The following is a 21,394-nucleotide window of genomic DNA, read 5'->3' on the forward strand; positions in this document are numbered from 1 at the left end:
TCACGGTGAGTGCTGACAACCACTCGACCCAGGAGCGGGGGAGTGGCAGCCTCCCCGTGAAGAGACAGAAACACAAGAGGTTAGGCATAGAAATATTGGCAGAGCATCGGAGGCACGACCCAGCAACACTGCGAGAGGAATCACACTCCCAAGCACACAGTAGGACTCTGCTAACAGAGCACACTGAGTGTCCCCTTTAAATAATCATAGACTCTGGGAAGCAGGAGCCGATCACAGTAAACTTGTCAAGACTAAACCGAAAGAATCTGGTCTTAACAGATCCAGCAATTAGTAAATACTGGCACTCGAGAAACCTTGAAGCCCAACGCTCCATGGCAAGCCGCAGAGGCCCTTAGGGTTCACAACAACATCATTGCAGACTTTGGGCCTGCTTATCCCTTCTCCCAGCTGAAATCCTGCTCAATGCTTCTCCATCTCCCGGCTCGCCTTCCCAGTACTTTCCAAGCAAACGCTACCACCCTCTTTATCCTGCCTTCGGGTCCTCCCCACCCCCCTCCACCACACCTTGTCGCCCAAATTCATGTGAGTTGGTGGATTAACTGGCCAACGTACATTGCTGGTAGTGCACAGGTAGAATCCGGGGAAGAGTTGGTGTGGATGTTGGGAGACTAACGGAATGGGATCAATGGGGATTAGTGCAGATGGTTGCCATGGATTCGGTGGGCCTATAGGCCTGTTTCGGTGCTATAGCTCTCTGTCTCAGTGACTGTATTGAGAATGGGCAGAGGCTGTCCGTGATGTGTCGCTATTGCTGCATACAGACCGTGTCGGTCCTGGCACATCAACAGCGAGCAGTTGTCCAGCCAGTAGCCACATTCGGATCTACTGACCACGGTATCAATTGAAATGAATGGCTCAGGAGCTGCTTGCTGGCAGAAATTCTTTTACTGCAGTGTTGCTTTAAGAACAGGTGGTTGGACAGGCAGTCTGATATTCCAGGCAGTGCTGTGTCCCCAGAGAGGATAAATATAACATCCCACGGCAGGACCATGACGATGTAAATGAAGACATAACACCCACACAGCACTGACAGCTCAGCTGCTGTCCTGTCAGAGTCCTCTACGTTGCTTTAAGTGAAGCCTACATTCAGCGAAGAATCTGCCAAAAAGCAATTTTAAACTTCCAAGAAGATATTTCAAGAGCTGGGTAAGTTTGAGTTTGTGCTTGGAGCATTTAAGAGGAAAGATCCCTGCTGTTAGGAGAGAGGTCTCGCGGTAAAAAAATAGCTCCTTTATAGAGCCAAAGATCTCGGAAAAGTCAGCCAGCCATGACTGTGGTACAATGAGTAAGGGCTAGGCCACATTTCCCTCCGCTCTCCTTCGGAACGCTCTTCCTTTTAGCTTCTGTATAGTTTGTTTTGAGTCACATGTGTCTGTGATCTGAAAGGGGCTCTGTGTTTCATGGGTTGCTTATGTCATGACCTGCTCTGTTTCAACAACTGCTCTGTCACAAGTCCCGCCATATTTCACTGTCTGTTTTCTGTCATAAATTACTCAGTTTCAAAGACCACTCTGACTTTCAGCCTCATCGAGACACAGGTCATTCTGTGATAGAGGTGCTTCGGTGTTTCATAGGGTCATTTTGTGTCAGAGGCCCTTCCATGTTTCACAGGGTCATTTTGAGTTAGATGCCCCTCCCCGTTTCATATGGTAGTTTTGTGTCAGCCACTCCTTCATGGTTCATAGAGTCATTTTGTGTCAGACACGCCTCCATGGTTCATAGGGTAGTTTTGTGTCAGATGCCCCTCCTCATTTCATAGGGTCGTTTTGTGTCAGACACCCCTCCACGTTTCACGGGAGGCTCTGTGTTACAGTTACCATTCTGTGTTTTACCAAATCACTGCATATAACAGGGCCACCCACTTGCCCCATGTTTCCTGGGTCACTCTTGTGATTCCAGTCTCGTGCCTCTCACCGGATGTGTTTGTGTCACAAGCTGTTCCATGTGACAGGCTGCACGGCATCAAACACCCTCAATGTAAGACAAGGTTCCCACTGTCAACAGCCTCCCTGTGTGAGCAGTCATGCCAAGAGATAGAATGCTCTGACCGGGTGCTGCAGGTCAAATTGCCAGCATCTCAATGATAGTATTTCAACTTCACTGAAAGGTTCTTTCCTATCTCCTCACCCTTTGGACTTATAACCTCTTGAGAAATAAAGATACGTTTGCATAGCCCCTTTGATTTTCCTTTTAGGAGATCACAAAGTGCTTTGTAACCAATTATGTGAATGTCATGGAGCCATTGAGCACAGAAACAGGTCCGCCTGCTCACTGTGTCTGTGCCAGTCACCAAGCTCCCACCTACACTAATCCTGCACTCACCGCACTTTATTATCCCCACACTCCCTCCAACCTCCCCCAGACCTGATCACTCACAGAAGGTGAAATCTGACTTGAAACACCAACCCACACTTCCTTGAGACGAGGGAGCAAACAGGAGAGCCAGCAAGATGGGCCTCTGCAGGCCGTGATGTGGAACAGCTGATTGGATTGCCAGAGCTGTGAACCAGCAGCCCAACAGGAGCTTCAGCTGAGTCACTGTGGAGAGCTGGGCAGCACTGCAAGTCATTTTCACACTGTGGCTGTCATGCGATCTTGATGTCCCAATATCCCAACCTATGTTGCAGGCGATAAAATAGCCATGCAAGTTATGTCCCTTATGCACTCTGTAGCCAATGGGCACACAGCAACCCTGCACAAGGTGTTGGGTTTGGGGCGAATACTGGCCAGGTCTGTGAGGAGGAATTATCAGTTCTCTTTTGATTTGGTTCTGTTGGATGATCTAAGTCCATTTGAGAGATTCTCAAATAGATCTTCCCCAAGGTAGCCCTTCCGCAGGCCACATACAGCCCCTAAATTCCCACCAGCCAGGTCATTCCCTCTTCTTCCTTCTACCATCTGGCAAGAGTTACAGAAATCTGAAGTCCCGTACTACTAGGTTCAAGAGCAGCTGCTTTCCTGCAGCCATCACGTGTTTGAACTGACCTGCACAACCCTAATCCTACCTCAGCATCAGAACACTACAGACCACCTCTTGCACTACCATGGACTTGTTTCTGATTGTGTTTATCCACTAGTGTCACTAGTGCTCAATGTTTGATCTTTGTGCCTTATGCAGTTTATGTATAATTTATACTTTGTGTGAATCCACGTGCCCAGGCGCTGCTTGCTGCTTGCAGCTTGAGTTCATTCTGAGAGGCCACTGGGAAAGCTGAAGTCACCTGCCTGGCACTAGGACCCAGCAGCCCTACCAATAGCCGCTCAACAAGCATTCCCCCAAAGCTGCTACATACTGTCCACTTACCCGCCTTTGTCCTGTTTTGCAGATAATGGCTGTTGCCAATCAGTAGAAGCCTCCGACTTTCTGCATGATCACACAATGGTTCGAAACGTGGATGACTTTGACTACTGCCTTCCCTCCCACGCCCAGAGTATCCTGGAAGGGTTGAAAAGCATGAGGTCCAACCCAAAGCTCTCGGATGTTACCCTTCTGGTGCGCGGTCAAGAGTTCCCTTGCCACCGGAGTGTGCTGGCTCTGTGCAGTATGTACTTCCATGCCATGTTCACGGGGGACTTCATAGAGAGCATCTCAGCCCGGGTGGAGCTCAAGGAGGTGGACCCTGCCGTGATGGAGACCCTGATCGACTTCGCCTATACAGGGAAGCTGACCATTAACCAGAAGAACGTGGAGTCCCTGACCCAGACCTCCAACCTGCTGCAGTTCAGCACAGTGCAGAAGGTGTGCAGCCGCTATCTTCAGCAGCAGATCAACCACACCAACTGCCTGGGCATCTATGAGTTTGGGGAGGTGTACGGATTCCCAGAGGTCATTGCCAAAGCACACTCCTTCCTCCAGGAGAACTTTGAGGCGGTGTCCCAGAGTGAGGAGTTTCTGCTACTGGGCAGTGAGAGGCTTTTGGCCTACATGGGGGCTGAGTTGCTGCAAGTCCAAGAGGAGCAGTGCCTGGTCCAAGCCCTCCTCAGGTGGATAAGGTACAATGAAGCAGAGAGGAGCTGCTTCCTTCCCAAGCTCTTTGAGCTTGTTCACCTCCCAATGCTGTCTGCAGAGTATCTCAGAGATCAACTTTTGCCTGACAAACTCATTCAGGAGTGTGACCATTGCAGAAAACAGATAGAGAGATTCCACAGCAAGGTATGGGCTGATGTTAATTGTGTCAAATGGTCTGATAATTCATAGATTGAGAGAATGTGAGCTCCAAGAGAATGTTTTACATGCAGAATAATTTCCAAATGTCTTTACAACATAGAAGGAAGCTCAAAGTGCAATACCAATTCATATTATCTAACTTTCCCTATAATCTAACCTCAACTCAAAGTCAACATCAAAGTAAAAGTTATTTTCAAAGTCTGGATATGCTACCATATACAATCATGAGATTCATTTCTTGTACAGGAAAATAATGAAATACAATAGAATTTATGAAAATCTCTACATAGTAAACAAATACGGACAAACAACTAATGGGTCAAAGAAAACAAACTGCACAAATAAAAAATAATACTGAGAAACTGAGTTGTAGAGTTCTTGAAAGTGAGTCTGTATGTTGTAGAATTAGTTCAGAAATGTGGTGAGTGAATTTATTTCTGCTGAGTCAGGAGCCTAATGGTTGTGGGTAATAACTGTTACTGTACCTGGTAGTGTGGGATCTAAGGCTGCTGCACCTCCTACCAGATGGTAGTAGTGACCAGAGACCATTGTCTGGATATTGGGTGTCTTTGATGATGGATGCTGCTTTCTTGCGGCAGCACTCCAAGTTGTTGTGCTCAATGTTGGGGAGGTATTTGCCTGTGATGGGCTGTGTTGTATCCATCACTTTCTGTCGACTTCTCTGTTCCTGGCATTGGTGATTCTATACCAGGTCATGATTCAGCCAGTTGGGATACTGTCCACTGTGCATCTATGGAAGTTTGTCAAAGTTTTAGATGCCACGCCGAATCTTCGCAACTTCTAAGAAAGTAGAGCTGCTACCTTTGTGATGGCACTTACATGCTGGTTCCAGGACACTTGCTCTGATATGATACCAGCAAAGAATTTAAAGCAGAACCCTCCACCTACCTGTACACAAAGGGTAATTCACAGTGGTCAATTTTCCTCCCAGTTTGCACTTCTTAGGACGTGGGAGCAAAGTGGAGTACCAGGGAAAAAAACCCACTTGGGATCAGTCAACATGCAAACTCCACACAGACAGCACCCAGAGTCAGAGTTGAACCCAGGTAGCTGAAGCTGTGAAGCAGTAGCTCTGCCAACCACAAAAGAATTGCCACTCCCCCATAATGAACTGCCTCCTAGATTCAAGCATACTGCCTATTTTCTACTTCATTCCATTCCACTCACTGTAACGTCCCTTTTCCATGTAGCCCTTGTGCTCACTATGAATCTTGGCTTCCAGACCTACAGTTTGAAAATTCACACCTATGTTCTCAGACTCATCCATGGTCTCCCCTGCCGTCACAAAACCTCCTGCATTTCTATCGATATACAGCAACCATGCCTGAGCTCAGAGACTCTGGAATATTTATCCTAAGTAGCTCCACCTTCACCTTTTCTTCATCTCTGATGTTTCTTTAAACATATCCTTTGGCCCTATATTTTGGTCACGCACTAACATTACCTATTGTGGCTCAGCATCCAATTTTGCTTTTGATAAAGCTCTTTGGATGTATGATGAGATGGTGAGCTCTGTGTGAGATACTATATACACTCAGAGGCCAGTTTATTAGTCACTCCTGAACATCTGCTCGGTAATGCAGATATCTTATCCGCCAGTCATGTGGCAGCAACTCAATGCATAAAAGCATGCAGACATGGTCAAGAACTTCAGTTGTTGTTCAGATCAAACATCAGAATGGGGAAGAAGTGTGATTTAAATGACTTTGACCGTGGAATAATTGTTGGTGCCAGACAGGGTGGTTTGAGTATCTCGGAAACTGCTGGTTCCCGGGATTTTCATGCACAACAGTCTCTAGAGTTTACAGAGGATGATACAAAAAAAAACCATCAGTGAGTGGCAGTTCTGTGGGCAAAAACGCCTTGTTAATGAGAGGGGTCAGAGGAGAATGTCCAAATTGGTTCAAGCTGACAGAAATGCATCAGTAGCTCAAATAACCACATATTAAAAAATTGGAGTGCAGAAGAGCGTCTCTGAATGCACAACATGTCAGACCTTGAAGTGGATGGGCTACAGCAGCAGATCACGAACACACACTCGGTGGCCTCTTCATCAGGCAGAGGATGAACCTAATAAAGCGGCCACTGATTTTGAATATCTGGGAGTGAGTTACATGTTGGAATCTTATCAAGGTTTAGAACACTTTTGAGATAAGGGTTATCCAGCAGTTAGGCTGAGTGGTAGGCTGTGCAGTCAACTTGAAGGGTTCAGTTTTACATGTGACTAACAGATGCCTGGAATCATTACGGGCTGTAATTCTATCCAGGAGTGTCAGTAGTTTATATGCAAAGAACAGATCACTGGAGGTTAATTCTAGGCTGAAATTAAATCAAACTATCTTCTTGGCAGATCTAGATTGCTTATGTTCTGCTCTGATAGTTTTTGATGTCACACCAGCATGCGGTTTCTTCCAGCAATGACACCCTATGGGTAGTTTCATTCTTGAGTAACCCTATGCTGTTTTGAATCTCCAGTGTTATTTGAGAAGGATGAAAGAACAGTCTGTGCTATTACCTTACAGCGAATATTGTGTAACAGACTGGAAGTATCTTGAGATCATGAATGTGTATACAAAATATGACTGGCCAGAGAATTACGTGGGCCATTCATTGGCTATATTGCAGAGTGCAGCACTGAACCCACATTCAGTCAGCCTGCAGAAAGCGTTTTAATTCCACGGATCCAACATCAGTCACCATCAAATTTAAATGGGATAGTGGATGGTTGGAAGAGTGAAATGATTATACAGTGAGGTTTGAAAGCCCCTCAGCCACGTAACCTAAAGTTCCTTTCCTCACCCGCTTCCACCAGACAAATATCTTTTGGCCAGTTGTGAAAGAGCCCAAATTACATGATGACACTCCTATCTGCCTCTGATTTCTGTTTTCAAGAACTGTCTGAGACACTATTGGAATAGGCCATGGAAAGTGATAGGGCAGTACCTGCGTACACCCCAAATAGAGATACCCAATAGTGCCCTCCCATCTTTCTGAGGGCGACTTGCTGCAAGAACGATTTTGAGGAACCCTGTGGCCTCCTTAATGCATTAATCCGATCCTCTGGACGAAGAAGATCTTCTGTAATTACCCAAGGACCCAGAGCCAGGTTTATGGGAGGATTAGGTAGAGATTTCATTCTAACATTGGAAGGCCCCAAACTTGCATGTCAGTGAAAAGTCTTTTGCGATATGGCCAAGAGTCCAATTCTATTGCCGGCTAATTGTCAAGTTATGTAAAGCATAGAAAAAGGACTAAGCCATGTTCATACTCATTAGCCCACCCATGCTCTTTGATATGTAACTTCAAATATATAGCTTTTTCCCCAGTCTCCTCGCCCCCTCTTCAGTTTAAAATGCAGCTCTACAGGTTATCTTAACTATTCCTGTGATGGTGAGTTCCACCACTCAGTTATCCATTGGGTAAGTTTCGATTTATTTATGTGTGTAATTCTACAGTGGTTTTCCTTGAGTTTGCTTCCCTCCCTCTGGCTTATCAAGCCCCCTCAAAATCATGAAGACCTCTGTCAAATCATTCAGCCTTGCCTTTGGTAGAGGAAAGTGTCCTAGCTGTGATTAGTCTTAGCTGGTCACCATGAACTCCAGTAGTGTCATTCTTGTAAATTTGTTTTGCACCTTCTCCATTGATTCCATATCCACAACTCTTCACAGTACTCGAAGAGTAATGTAATCAAGGATCTTCGCTTTTGAACATTATTCTGTTAGCATCCAACCTCATCGTGTTTGTTAACCCTTTCCACTACTTTCAGCAGTCTTCGTATCTCTACTCTTAGATCCCTCTTCCCTAACACCCAAGTACATTATGTCTACCCATTTTCACTGTTAAAAATCTCCAAGGATGTATTCTTTTCAAGGGAAATGCTATCTGCATTAAAGGTCAGTTATGAAAGATTAGGTGAAGTCTTTATTAGATTCAATGCTTCCATTTTAATTGTTCAACTTTTAAGGTATTTGTTTACTAAATTTCTTTCATATCCTTAAAGTGTGATTTCAAGTTATGCTCTGTTACTATTAAAAAGTGTAATAACATCTTATTAAAGCAGAAGGCAGAAGACGAAATTTGTTGGTGAGGGGAACAAATCTCTTCAGTGACTGAGAGCAAGACTCCAGAAGGATGTGTTCTCTCTAATGCCAGGATCAGGGATGTGTTAGATTGGAAAAAGGAGGAACAACAGGCAGAGGCTGCAGGGTATATTGGTACGACCACATATAGTAGATAGAAATAAGGATAAAGTCCGGCAAAATTAGCTTAGAAATTTAGGCAGAAGATTAAAATCAGGACCATATCTCAGCAACATAGGTAATTAGGGTGATAAAGAAGACATATGACATGCTTGGCTTCATTGTTTGGGGCATAGAATATAAAATCCTGGATATAATATTGCAACTTTATATAACGCTGATAAGACCACATGAACTATTGTGTGGAGTTCTGGTACCACACTATAGGAAGGATGTAGTCGAGTTCGAGAAAGTATAGAAGAGACTCACAAGGATGTTTCCTGGATTGGAGAATTTTAGTTATGGGGAGCCATTACATAGGCTGAGTTCATTTTCCCTGGTGTAAAGGATGCTGAGAGGGTACTTGAGGGAGGTATATAAAATTATAAGTGGCAGAGATAGAGAAAACAGTCACAGTAAGGGTATCAAAAACAGAAGCGTATAACTTTAAGATGAGAGGAAGAAATTTTAAAGAGAATTTGAAGGAAGCGAATGGCTGACTTCTGGAACTTGCTGTCAGAGGAGCTGGTGGAATCAGGTACAATCACTATGTTTAAGGGACATGTAGACAAGGTGTAGAATAAGAGATGGATCTAATGCAGGCAAATGGGATTCATGTAGAAGGCAGGAAGGTCAGGATGGAGGTGATGGGCCAAGAAGCCTGTTTCTGTGCAGTACAACTAAAAGTAACTAGGACTAACTGTGCCTGTAACTAGAGAAATACTAAGTGGTGCTTGAGATCATCACTGACTGTTTACCAGGAGATCCACAGTAAAGAATGACACCCTCTGCAATTGGGACTCTGCCATACTGATGCATGGGCTGGGAATTAAAGCAATACAGAGAACGTGGATAGCAATGATAACAAAAATGGATACTGTATATGGATGGAATTGTCTCTGCTCTTCATCCCTCACTTCTAGGCTGAGTCTAGGCAAAGACATGAACCCAATCTCAAGAGGTTTCAGGAGGTCTTGGTGGTCATTGGAGGACGGGCATTGGAGGACTCAGATGAAGATGCTGGAGATAATCAGATCTTGTCAAGAAATTGCGGGTTTTACAACAGTAGGACCAGTAAGTGATACAGTGATATGCTGAACTGGATGTTCTGTGGATTCAAGTGCTGGCAATTTTCTATAATGATTAAGCCTCAAAGTAAGGGGAATCCCTCTCGATACATGCCACAACATGAAAACCTGTTCAGATCTTTATTGCGTGATTGCCAGCAACCTGATCATCACCTTTAGTTCATATATGGCCAATTTAAGACATGTCGCAACCCTGTCAATGCTGGATCTTTGACAGGGTCAATCCAGTTAGCCCCATTCCTCTGTCCTGCAACTATGTCACTTTGAAATACATATTTGCTTCTCTTTTGAAGTCGCTTTTGCAATCTTTTCTATCCTCTCTTTCATTCTAAAGCATTACAACTTGCTACATAAAAAGGTTTCTCCTCAAGAACCATCATCCGTGGATTTAATGTTATTTATAGTAAGAGCCAGATACCAGGTTTAACTTTTTTTTACATGAATTTATATTTAGGAGCATTTCTTTCAGATTGAGAACAGTGTATAATTGTACAGACAGGCTGGAGCCTGCAATCAATTCTTACATCTTCAAGAACAATGTAGTAGACTTGTTATTAATGAGTGATACAATTCGCACATAATCGCACCTACCTAATTTTCCAGCATTGGTTTCTAGATACTGAGAGTGGTTGGGATTTGAGTGGACCTTTTCCAGCAGCTTTCGGTTGAAGGTGGTGATGGTGCTGCTAATCTGTCACCTTGCACCCACAGAGCAATGGTGCCTCCTGCCAGACTTCCCAGATCACAACAAGTGGGGATTTGCCATCACAGCATTGAACAACGATGTTTACATTACAGGTGAGATGGTAAAGACATTCAGCACAAACTTATGGAAGGAAGAACTTGCCTTTACGCATCACAATTCACCTCCTCAGAATGTCCCAATAAATTTCACAGTTAATTATACGGATGTTGTATTAAAGACTGCCTCTATTAACAGTAGTGAGTGCTACAGACAGCAATAAGCTGAATAAATAACCCATTTACTTTTATTGATTTTACTCAAAAGATGGATCCTACAATGGCTCTAGAACTTTGTTTCCTCTTAATGTTCAATTAAAACTTGTTTTAAAATCTCACCTGCAGATAATGAAAATTGATTTAAAATCTCTGCTTAAAATAACACCTGTGACTCAAACATAATATTGCATTAGACCATAAAGACAATAAGACATAGGAGCAGAATTAGGCCATTCGGCCCATTGTATTTGCTCCCCCATTTGATCATGGCTCATTCATTAGCAGGGGTAAAAAATAAACAATAATGTTATGACAGAAGAGGGCTACAACAACTCAGCATTCAAATGGATTTGTTGAGACTCACTATCCCAAGGTGTTGGAACAATCCCCATGGATATTTAATATAGGTAGCCTTTCGAAGTATTCATGGATACTGCATCTGGGGATGGGAGTAAGCACAGCATTCCATTGTGAGTGGGAAGTGCAGATGTTATGAATTTCTGGGATAAATCACAGCAAGTAAAACTGCCACCTGGTGAATTGCTTCTGCACCCTCTCTATTACCATAACATCCTTCCAACAGTGTGGTGACCAGGACCATAGTCTAACCAATAACTTATACAACTGCAATATGATGTCTCATTTCTTATACTAAACGCTTTGACCTATCAAGCAAGTGTACCAAATGCTTGTTACTACCCTATCCCTCTGAGTCACCACTTTCAGGGAGCTATGAGCTTGTACCCCAAGGTTTCATTGTACCTTAACACACCTAAGATTCCCGCCATATACTCTATGTCCTAGAAGAATTTAATTTCCCAAAGTGCCTGGTATTTGTCTGAGTTAAATTCCACTTGCTATTGCTCCACTCAGCTTTCCAGTTGATCTATGTCCTGCTGTATCCTTGAACAACCTTCTTCATTATCTTCAACTCCACCAATTTTTATGTTGTCTGCAAGCGTAGGAATCATACCCTGCTGCATTCACATGCAAGTCACCCGTATGTACTGTATTACAAACAACAAAGGTCCCAACACCGACTCCAGTGTTACAAATTACCAGTATGATAGACATCCATCCACAATTACTCTTGGCCCCCTATCAACTTTCCAGTTTTGGATCGAGTTCAGCAGCATGTGTTGGATCAGTCGTGCCGTAACATTCTGCACCAGCCTACTATCTACTGCCCTGTCTCCTTGCCTGCCTTCTCAAAAAAAAATCATCAGCTGTGTGTGTCGTTCTCTCTCCTGCACGGAACTGCACTGACTTCTCCTAACCAGTCCCTTTCTGTCCATGTAAACATAAGTGCTGTCCCACAGAATCTTCTCTAACAACTTCCCTACCATTGATGTAAGAGGCTCAGCAACCTGTAGCTTCCAGGCTTATTCCTACTTCTCTTTTTGATCAAGGGAACAATATTGGCTTTCTGGTACATCACCAGATGTAAAAATCTTTCTAGGAACTCAAGGAAACTCTTCCATTGCATTCCTTATCACCTGAGATAGATCCCATCTGCCCCTGGGTATTCATCCATTTTAATGTGTCAGCACTTCATCCTTCCTGACAGAGATATCCTCCAGAATATCAGCATGTTCATTAATGATATAACTCCTAAAGCAGCAGGGCTTTGCATTATTACTCAGGAAATGAAGAGATATGGTTGTGAGACAGTATGAACTCTCAGATCAATAATATTGCAAAGGCACTGAATTACATAGCAACCCAAGTTTAAGAAGCACAGATAATAGGTTCCCTTACCTCCATCCTTTCCTTCTGGCTCCCCACAGTACCAAGACTCCCCACTCTTCCCCTACTTAGTATCGCACTTATCAATTGCAATCACATTTCCTAATTATCACCTTGTCTTAGCTCTGACCCACAGTTATGCTCAGCTGCATAACCAGCCTCCAATTCTAGCATCCAACTGGATCAAGGCCTTTGTCTAATTCCCAATTTGTTTATCGGCTCTGAAATTTTACAATGAAGCAGGAAGTCTGTGATGTTTTTCAAAACCATAACCTAAACTCCTGCAAGTATTAAAAGGCAAAAAAGAGATTTTTGAGGACTTATCCAAAGTTCAGTTGACAAACAATTCTACTTTTGCCCTTACAGGAGGCTCCAGAGGCAGCAGGACAGATACTTGGTCGACAACCCAGGCCTGGAAATTCGACTCCAAAGAAGGGGTTTGGAAACCAATTGCTCCAATGCTGAAACCCAGAACCAACCACACAACAGCAGCACTAAATGGAGAAATCTATGCCATTGGAGGTAGCGTGGCAGAGCAAACAAAAAAGATGATGGAAATCGGCCAATCTGGTTTACTCTGCACTGACATCCTAGTTAGGTCCTCCTGGAATACAAATCAATTTTGCACTCAGATCTGTTTGTTGTGGCATGAAAGTGGTGATGTTTAAATTCAAAGCATCCTGTCTCGTCCATGAGACTCTATCTTCTACAGCTGCCTGCAGTAGCTTGTAGCTTGAAAGAAAAGAAAGCTTATTGGAGCTTTACAGATACTGTGAATGTATGCGTAACCATGGAAATAAGAGATTGTCAGTTTGAATTAACTGAGCTCAATGTCGCTGAACCACACAAACCACTCTTTAACTAATCTATCAACCTGTTACCCTTAAGAATTCAGATGTGCACCCCTCTATTCCTCTACTCGTCTCAGTATCTTTCCATTTATTGCATATTCACAATAGTCAGCGTGGGACTATACTTTGTGATCCAAGTACACACCAATCATTGACCCAGTCACACTAATCGTATATTAACCCTATTTTTTATCTCCCCATATTCTCATCATCTCTCCCAAGATTTTACTACTCACAAGCTTAAAAGGGGCAATTTACAGCGATCATTTAACATACTAACGCACATGTCTTTGGAATGTGGAAGCAAATGAGCAAGCTGAAGGAAACCTACGTGGTCTTGGCAAGAATGTTCGAAGCACACACAAGCAGAACTCATGGTCACGATTGAACCTGCCTCTCTGGAGCAGGAAAGCGGCGGCTCTACCAGCTGCTTCACTCTGTCATTCTTTGTGGCACCTCCATAATGTTCTTTCAGTACATAATCCTCTTCAGGATATCACTACTACATAATGTGCTTTCCCCAGAATGTCCAGAATTCCCACTGGAATTGGATATTCCAAATGCTTATCTGTTTTCTTTAAAATAATTCTGGAGAAAATAGTTCTTGCAAGAAAACTTTTTTTTTCCCCCGGATAGTTCTGAGTGCAGTGAAGATTTCCTCCTGTGTTGCCTGTAGTTTTCATATAGAAAGCAATAACACGCCTAATTAATTGCAGCATCGCCCGGGGATTATTTTCTCACTGATATTTCCTGCATTTGTAGAGATACAAGGTAAGAAATGACTGTGTTTGAGAGGGATATAATGTCTCTATCACAGCAGAAGGAAAATGAATTCATACAATCCTGTGTAGTGAAATTTGGTACCTTCTGAATTGCAGGAACCACACTGGATGTTGTGGAGGTGGAACGCTATGATCCCTACACCGACAGCTGGACTCTGATTGGTCCAACAGTGAAGTATGTTACTAACTTCACAGCTACAGGCTGCGGGGGAAAGCTCTACGTGATTGGCTCATGTGCAGCCAAGTACAATGTCCTCACATTACAGTGTTACAATCCTGTCATAGGTAGGTGCCAGTGTGATTCATGGGAAACTGAAGTGAATATACTACATTTGATGGATGCCTTTAATTGTTCTTTCCTAATAAATACCTTGCTATATTTAATTTTATGACCTGTACTCCATTCCCAGTCCATTCTTTTCCCTTATTTCTTTGGTCAATGGGCTGAATAGCTTCATGATCATAATGAATATATATAGAGTATACATACATATATATAAAACTAGCCTCTTTACTTCTTTTCCCTCTTGCTTCCATTCCACTTCTTTCCACTCTTTTTCTCTCTCTCACCTCCTTTCTTATTAATTTTGGCAATTGGTTGCTGTTTCCACTTTTCTCCACACATGAACCCTCTTCGACTGCCAATGCCTCACAGACTTATTATTTCTCATTACTTCTGCTGCCTCCCCCATTGTCTTGGAGATGGACGCTTTCTCAGGAGGAATGCCCCATGGATTTGTCTGAAATTAAAGCAAGAAATCGGAGAGTCATGGTGTCACCAGGGAAACCGGTTCCCCGGTAAATAATGGGAGAGGTGGCCTTATTTTGGGAGTTGGTTGACAGCAGCAAAGCTGAATTTGTACAGAGTAGATGATGCATGAGAGGGGAATGCCAGAGACTAATCCTAAATTTATTCTTTTAAACGTGATTCCACGCCAACATTCCATCACCATGCGTTGCAAACCTATTGACAAATTCTAACAAAATGCTTTCAAGTCATTTTGAAGCAAATGTATTCTGCACAATCCAAACTTTAAATCTGGTGACAACTCTATTTCACTGAGACCGAAAGACTGTCTTTTTCTTTTAACTTATAAGTGTCGTGGTCTTTTAGCATTCAATGTGTTGAAGTAATTGAGTACATGGCATAGGAAGTGAATGCAGAAACAGGCCCAGTTTGCCTCTTGAAGACTCTAAGACAATTTAGTTCATGGATTATATACCTCATCACATTTATTTGTGTCCAAATTTCTATTGGTCTCAGGCAGATCCCATCCATCCATCCAGCATCCTCTTTGACTTTCTACCTTCAGGCAGGAGACTCCGATGCATAAAAACAAGAATGGTCAGGATGGGAAACAGCTTCTTCCCTCGGGCCATTAGGCTTCTGAACTCTCTGGTGCATCCCCTTCAAAGTGTCACTGCTTAATCTGTTCCATACCTTACAATATTTAATATTAATGCACTTTACTTTCTTCCTTATGCGCGATTCATCTGTAGATTTTATTCTTGCCTTCATAAGTTATTGTGTGTTATGTGTACCACTGTGCTTTACAACCTGGTTTGGAGAAATGTCACATTTCTATATACATTATATGGTTATATATATTATATACATGTATATAGTTAAATTACGATAAACTTGACTTGATATTCTTAATAATTGAGTCAAGTAAGGGTAATAAATTGCAAAGATTCGTAGCTCTTGGATAATTATATTTCCTTTTATATCAGTCTCCCTACAGAAATTATAATCTGTCAATGGGAAATTGTGCCTGAGCATTAAGCCAGACCATTTTAGATAGTTCACTGGGATGGCTTCTCAAGACAAGTTAATTCCACTCAGAATTTTCACACAGGATGTAACCATGTAACAATTACAGCATGGAAACAGGCCAGGATAACCTTTGCATTCTGCTGAACCTTGGCCGCTTGTCCTCAAATTCAACTCCATTCATCTTTTCTGTAAGGTGATCAAAATTATTTCAAGTGCAGGGTCAGGCAATGGCAATAAAGCAAATATTTATTGCTCAACCCCAAATGGCCTCGAGAAGGTGATGGTAATCTATTATCTTGACACTCTAGTGCATATAGAGTAGATGCTTTCACTGCGCTTTGGAGTGGAATATTTCAGGGTTTTTTTCTACAGACAAGAATAGAATGATTTTTATTCATAATTTAATGAGATGTGTGAAATGGAGGTAACTTGTTGTTGGTAGCATCAAATCATTGGCTGACCTTGCTCTTCTAGTTGGTGGAGGTCTTGATTGCATGATTCTGATGCAAGAAGCCCTAGCGTGCTGCTGCAGTACACAGAGTGTCTGTGCTGAGTTAGTGGTGGGTGGAATGATTGGTCAAGTGGTGAAGGGTTGCCCCTTATGTGGCTTGACCATCACAGGAGTTATATTCATTCCGTGAAACTGAGATATATCAATATGTTCCTGACATAATATGTAGAAAGTCAAGTCAAGTTTATTGTCATTTAACAATATATATGTATACCGCCATATGAGACAACATTTCTCTGGACCAGGATGTAAAGCACAGTAGCACACATAACACATAATAACTTAGGAAAGTAAGAATTAAATCTACAAATGAACTAAGCGTAGATAAACAAAGTAAAGTGCATAAATTAAGTATTGTAGGGTACAGTACAAGTTATCCGGTGATACTTTGAATGCGATGCATAAGGGAGTTCAGAGGCCTAATGGCCCGACGGAAGAAGCTGTCTCCCATCTTGACCGTTCTTGTCTTTATGCATTGGAGTTCTTGCCTGATGGTGGAATGAAGGTGGGGAGGTCAGCCACTCATCACAGAATACCTGGCCTCTGACTTGTTTTCTGTAGCTGGCCTGCTTGCTTTTGGTTTCTGGGGGCCAGCTCCACCAACAGGCTGTGGATGGCTGGAGATTTGGTCAAGATCATGTCATTGATTGTCAAGGGAAGTTGGCTAGAATCTCTCACGTTGGAGGCCTCACTTATGTATTTTATATGTTACTTATCAGTTATCAGCCAAACATTAATGCTGCCTGTGTGAGTTGGCTATGCTGGGAACTTCAAATAGAGATAAACACTGAAATCATCAGTAATTATCCCATGAGTAATTTTATGAATACAGGGAAAGCTAATGCAGACCATAATACCAGTCACGGCAAATCTTTACATTAATAGAGCAGATTATCTTTTGATGGCAACACCCAGTAATGAAGAATGGTCTGATTAGACTTCAGTGTTCTTAAGCCAGTGGCTAGTCATCTACCCACAGACGTTAATCGCTTGCTCCCATAATCACAATCCCTTCAGCTTCCTTGTGTTCCTCACAACAATGCTCTTCAGATCTTAAAGCCACTGTAATTTTAAAATGTTGTGTGTTTAATTTTGCTGCTGCAGATAACTGGAGTGTCATTGCGTCTCCCTTCATTCCAAAGTACCTCTCATCCCCTCTATGTGTGGCGGTAGATGGAGTGATCTATTTAATTGGAGACAACACAAAGAAAGTCTATGCATATGATCCTGAAGCCAATTTGTGGCAGAAAGTAAGGATAATCTCCTTCTCTTTTTTCTTCTCATCCTTCTCCTTTCTCCTTTTTCCTTTTATCCTGCCTCTCCTCTTTCTCCTTTTAATCTCCTGCTTCACTTTGTCTTTCTTCTTTTCCCCTCCCTTTGCCTGGTCCCCTCAAGACAGAAGAAACGTGTTCTGGGTTTTGTGGGCTCTGGGATGACTGATGAGGTTAATGTGGGAACCACAAGCTCTTCCGCAGACAGGAAAGAAGGTGCCTGACATAGATTCTGAGATGGTGCACTCATTCTAGTCTTTGTGCTCCTAACTCAAGGTTCTCATTACCATCACCATCACAAATGTTCTCCTTTGGCAAGTCTTGGGCCTGAGATTCTCAGGCATCAGGGAAGATGTTGCATCTTTTGAAGGAGGTTTTGAATTTTTTTTCACTAAGCAACTCTTCTCATGACAGAATTCAGAATCAAGTGCTTGTTTTGAGAATCTGGTGTTGGGCAGGTCAATTGAACTTGGGACGTTGGCCTGGGAGAAGGCTGATTTTAGTTTGTTGATGTTTCTATTGAATTTGGAAGATTTTGCCAAGGCAGCGTTAGTAATATTTTTCCCATGCCTTGAGGTAGGGCAGGGGAGTCCTCGGAAAACTACGGGAGAGTAGGGATTACTGTGGCCTGGTAGGTGGCAGAAAGACATTGGGGTGTCACTGCAGGATACATAGCATCTAACTGGTACAGTTTTAATGTAGCTGGTCCAGTGGAGTTTCTATTTAGTGAATATGTATGCAGACAATTCAGAGCAATATGCAGGAAACCTACAGTTCAGAAAGGTGTAGACACAAGGGACTACACTGGAGTTTAGAAGAATGGGGGGGGGGGGCGTCGAGAAATCTCACTGAAACCTACCAAATACTGAAAGGCCTAGACAGACTGAATATGCAGAGGATGTTTCTAGTAGTGGGAGAGTCTTGGACCAGAGAGCTCAGCTTCAAAACACAAGGACATCTCCTTACAACAGATGATGAATTTCTTTAGTCAGAGCATGGTGAATCTGTGTAATTCACTGCCAGAGACGGCTGTAGAAGCCAAGCCACTGGGTAGGTTTAAAGTGAAGTTGATAGGTTCTTGATTAGTAAGGGTGTCAAAGGTCACAGGGGGAAGGCAGGAGAATGAGGTTGGGAGGGAAAATAAATCACAGTGTTCAAGTGGTGGAGCAGATCCAAATTCTACTCCCATGCCTTATGCTGGAATCTGGAGCATCACACAAAGCACTGGGGAAACTCAGCAGGTCAGGCATCATCCATGGAAAGTCAACGCTTCAAATCGAGAGACAGCCATGAGTGTGCCCACTCCCATTTGTCCCCCTCCTATCACCTGCCAGCCCCTGATCCACCGCTTCTTTCCATCTTTTTTGTACTGCCGAGTTTGTCCTGGTGCTTTATGTATTTAAGGCTCATGTGCACAATGATATACAAAGATTAAACACATCGTACTGTGACGTAACCCCTGTACACATAGACTATGTGCATGATCCATTGCTTTTTTCATTCCTCTTTCAGGTCCAGCTGCTCCATAAGTTACATGAAAATGGTGGTATGGTGGCGATTGCTGGGAAGATCTATGTCACTGGTGGCCACTGGACAGGAATGGAAGGAGACTACAGTGTGGAGCTGGAGGTGTACGATTGTGCCAAGGATGTGTGGACTATTGATAGCTTCCTGCCACGCCTCTGGTTTTATCATGGGTCCTGCTCCATTTTCATTGATACATCCAGGTGGACTGAACTCTTTCCAGACAACAACCCCTAGGAAGTACTTGCACCTCACCCTAGCCTGCGATCTACCCGAGGTCACGGTGTGCACAGCACAGCTCACAAAATGAACAGTAGCATTGATTGCACGGTTACAATGGGATTTTATATGGTGCACACACTCACTTTTGGCAGATTTAGTCCAAAAATTTTTTTTGGAGGCCCAGAATTCAGTGAAGGGAATAGGCCATGACTTCAGGTGTCACCTTGACAATTGCCTCACATAGTTATCATCTCACATGTGATTTAACCAAACAAGATTAACTATGGTTTCTGTGTTCAAGTAACAAATAAATTATGATCTAATATTAATGGTTCTTTCCTTCTCGAAACAAACCTCGGTGTTAGCTGGTAAAGATGCAACCCATTTACTTTTCAGCAAAGTTCAAAGTAAATTTTATTCTCAATGTACCTACATGTTCAACATATACAACCTTCATTTTCCTGTGGGCATACTCAACAATCTATAGAATAGTAACTGTAACAGGATCAATGAGCCCAGAGTGCAGGAGGCTACAAACTCTGCAAATACAAATATAATTAACTAGCAATGGATAATGAGAACATGAGATAAAGAGTCCTTCAAAGTGAGACCACTGGTTGTTGGAACATTTCAATGATGGTGTGAGTGAAGTTGAATGCAGTTATCCCTTTTGTTCAAGAGCCTGATGGTTAGGGGGTAGTAACTGTTCTTGAAGCTGGTGATGTGAATCCTGAGGCCCTTGTACCTTCTACCTGATGGCAGCAGCGAGAAGAGAGCATGGCCTGGGTGGTGGGGTTAGATGCTGCTTCATAGGCGGCGTTTTAGTGGTTGACTGGCATTACCTGTGATGTACAGGGCCAAATCCACTACTTTTTGTTGGATTTTCCATCACACCAACAAGGAAAATAACCTAATCCACAGCAAAGGTACATAATCCCACAAGTACTTCCATCTTCAAGCAGAATGTTAAGCACATAACTGGTAGCACTCCCCACCACTCTCATTCCTTATCTGAAAGTCAGTCTTGTCTTAGGGAAATTGTTCCATCTCTCCCAGTGTCTGAAAATGAACGAATTAAAGACTTACAACCACATAAAAAATGTCAGGGAACCGTGTTTGATTACTAATCTTTAAAAATGGAATAAATTGTGGCGAAACGGTACAAATGTTATTTGAGGGGATGGAATCCTAATGGATAAGGTGAGTAAAAACTTTCCCATATTTAGCTAGGCTTAGGTATGGGGTGAAGGACGTGGGATGGGGAGAGAGGCAGTTGTTACTCTCTTGCCATTCAAGAGAGTGACATTAGTTCTTTGAAAATATTTTTGTCTTTACAGTCAACATACACTGAAAACCAGCGCCATCTCCTGACTGGAAATAGAACTGCAGAAATAAAAAATAAAATTAATTTTGGGTTCTGGAATATCATCCAAATTTCAAAATATTCCTGAAGGTGGCAGCACAAGTAAATATGGTAACGGAGAAGGCATGTGAGAAGCTAGCTTTCATTTGGTGGCATATAGATATTAATGCAGGGAGGTTATAGTACAAATTTATCAACATTGGTATGCTACATGTAGAATATTGTATACAGTTTTGGTAACAACATTATTGAAAAGTCCTGAAGAAAGGTCTCGGCCTGAAACATCAACTTTTATTCACTTCCATAGATGCTGCCTGATTTGTTTGAGCTCCCCCAGCATTTTGTGTGCATTGCTTTGGATTTTCAGCATCTGTGGACTTTTGCGTGTTTTTTAGAGAAAGGAGGAGATTGCTCTGGAGAGGATACAGAAGAGGTTCGCCAGGACATTGCCTGGGATGAAGGCATCAATGTATAGGCTGGGTTTATTTACAATGAGATAGAGAAGACTGAAGGTGGACCTGATAGTGGTGGACAAAATTATGAAGGGCAGATGACAATGAACTTTTCCCCCTAGCATAGACATCCATAACAAGAGGGTGTAGATTTACGTAAAGCAGTAAGAGGTTTCGAAGGGAATTTAAGGAACAACTTTTTCACCCAGAAGGTATTTGGAATGTGGATTGCGCTGCCTGAGAGAGTGGTGGAAGCAATGACTCTAACAACATTTAAGAATGATCTAGATGAGCACTTGAATTGCCAATGAATGGAAAGTTACAGATGAAGTGCTGGCAAAGGGGGACTTGTAGAGATGGTGGTTGATTGTCAACATGGATATGCTGGGCTAAAGGTCC

General features: G+C 42.8%; 1 protein-coding gene across 1 annotated transcript; it reads left to right on the plus strand.

Moving 5' to 3' along the window:
- The first annotated feature begins 1,005 nt into the window (after positions 1 to 1,005).
- Positions 1,006 to 19,509, plus strand: klhl30 (kelch-like family member 30). The gene is made up of 8 exons (XM_063046061.1): positions 1,006 to 1,167; positions 3,348 to 4,174; positions 9,372 to 9,522; positions 10,248 to 10,334; positions 12,609 to 12,764; positions 13,972 to 14,160; positions 17,268 to 17,413; positions 18,947 to 19,509. Exons 2-8 carry the CDS (start codon positions 3,401 to 3,403, stop codon positions 19,193 to 19,195), a joined length of 1,752 nt encoding a protein of 583 aa, XP_062902131.1. The 5' UTR covers positions 1,006 to 1,167; positions 3,348 to 3,400; the 3' UTR covers positions 19,196 to 19,509.
- Positions 19,510 to 21,394: the final 1,885 nt, after the last annotated feature.

This window comes from Mobula hypostoma, chromosome 4 (assembly GCF_963921235.1).
Source record: "Mobula hypostoma chromosome 4, sMobHyp1.1, whole genome shotgun sequence".
NCBI lineage: Eukaryota > Metazoa > Chordata > Chondrichthyes > Myliobatiformes > Myliobatidae > Mobula > Mobula hypostoma.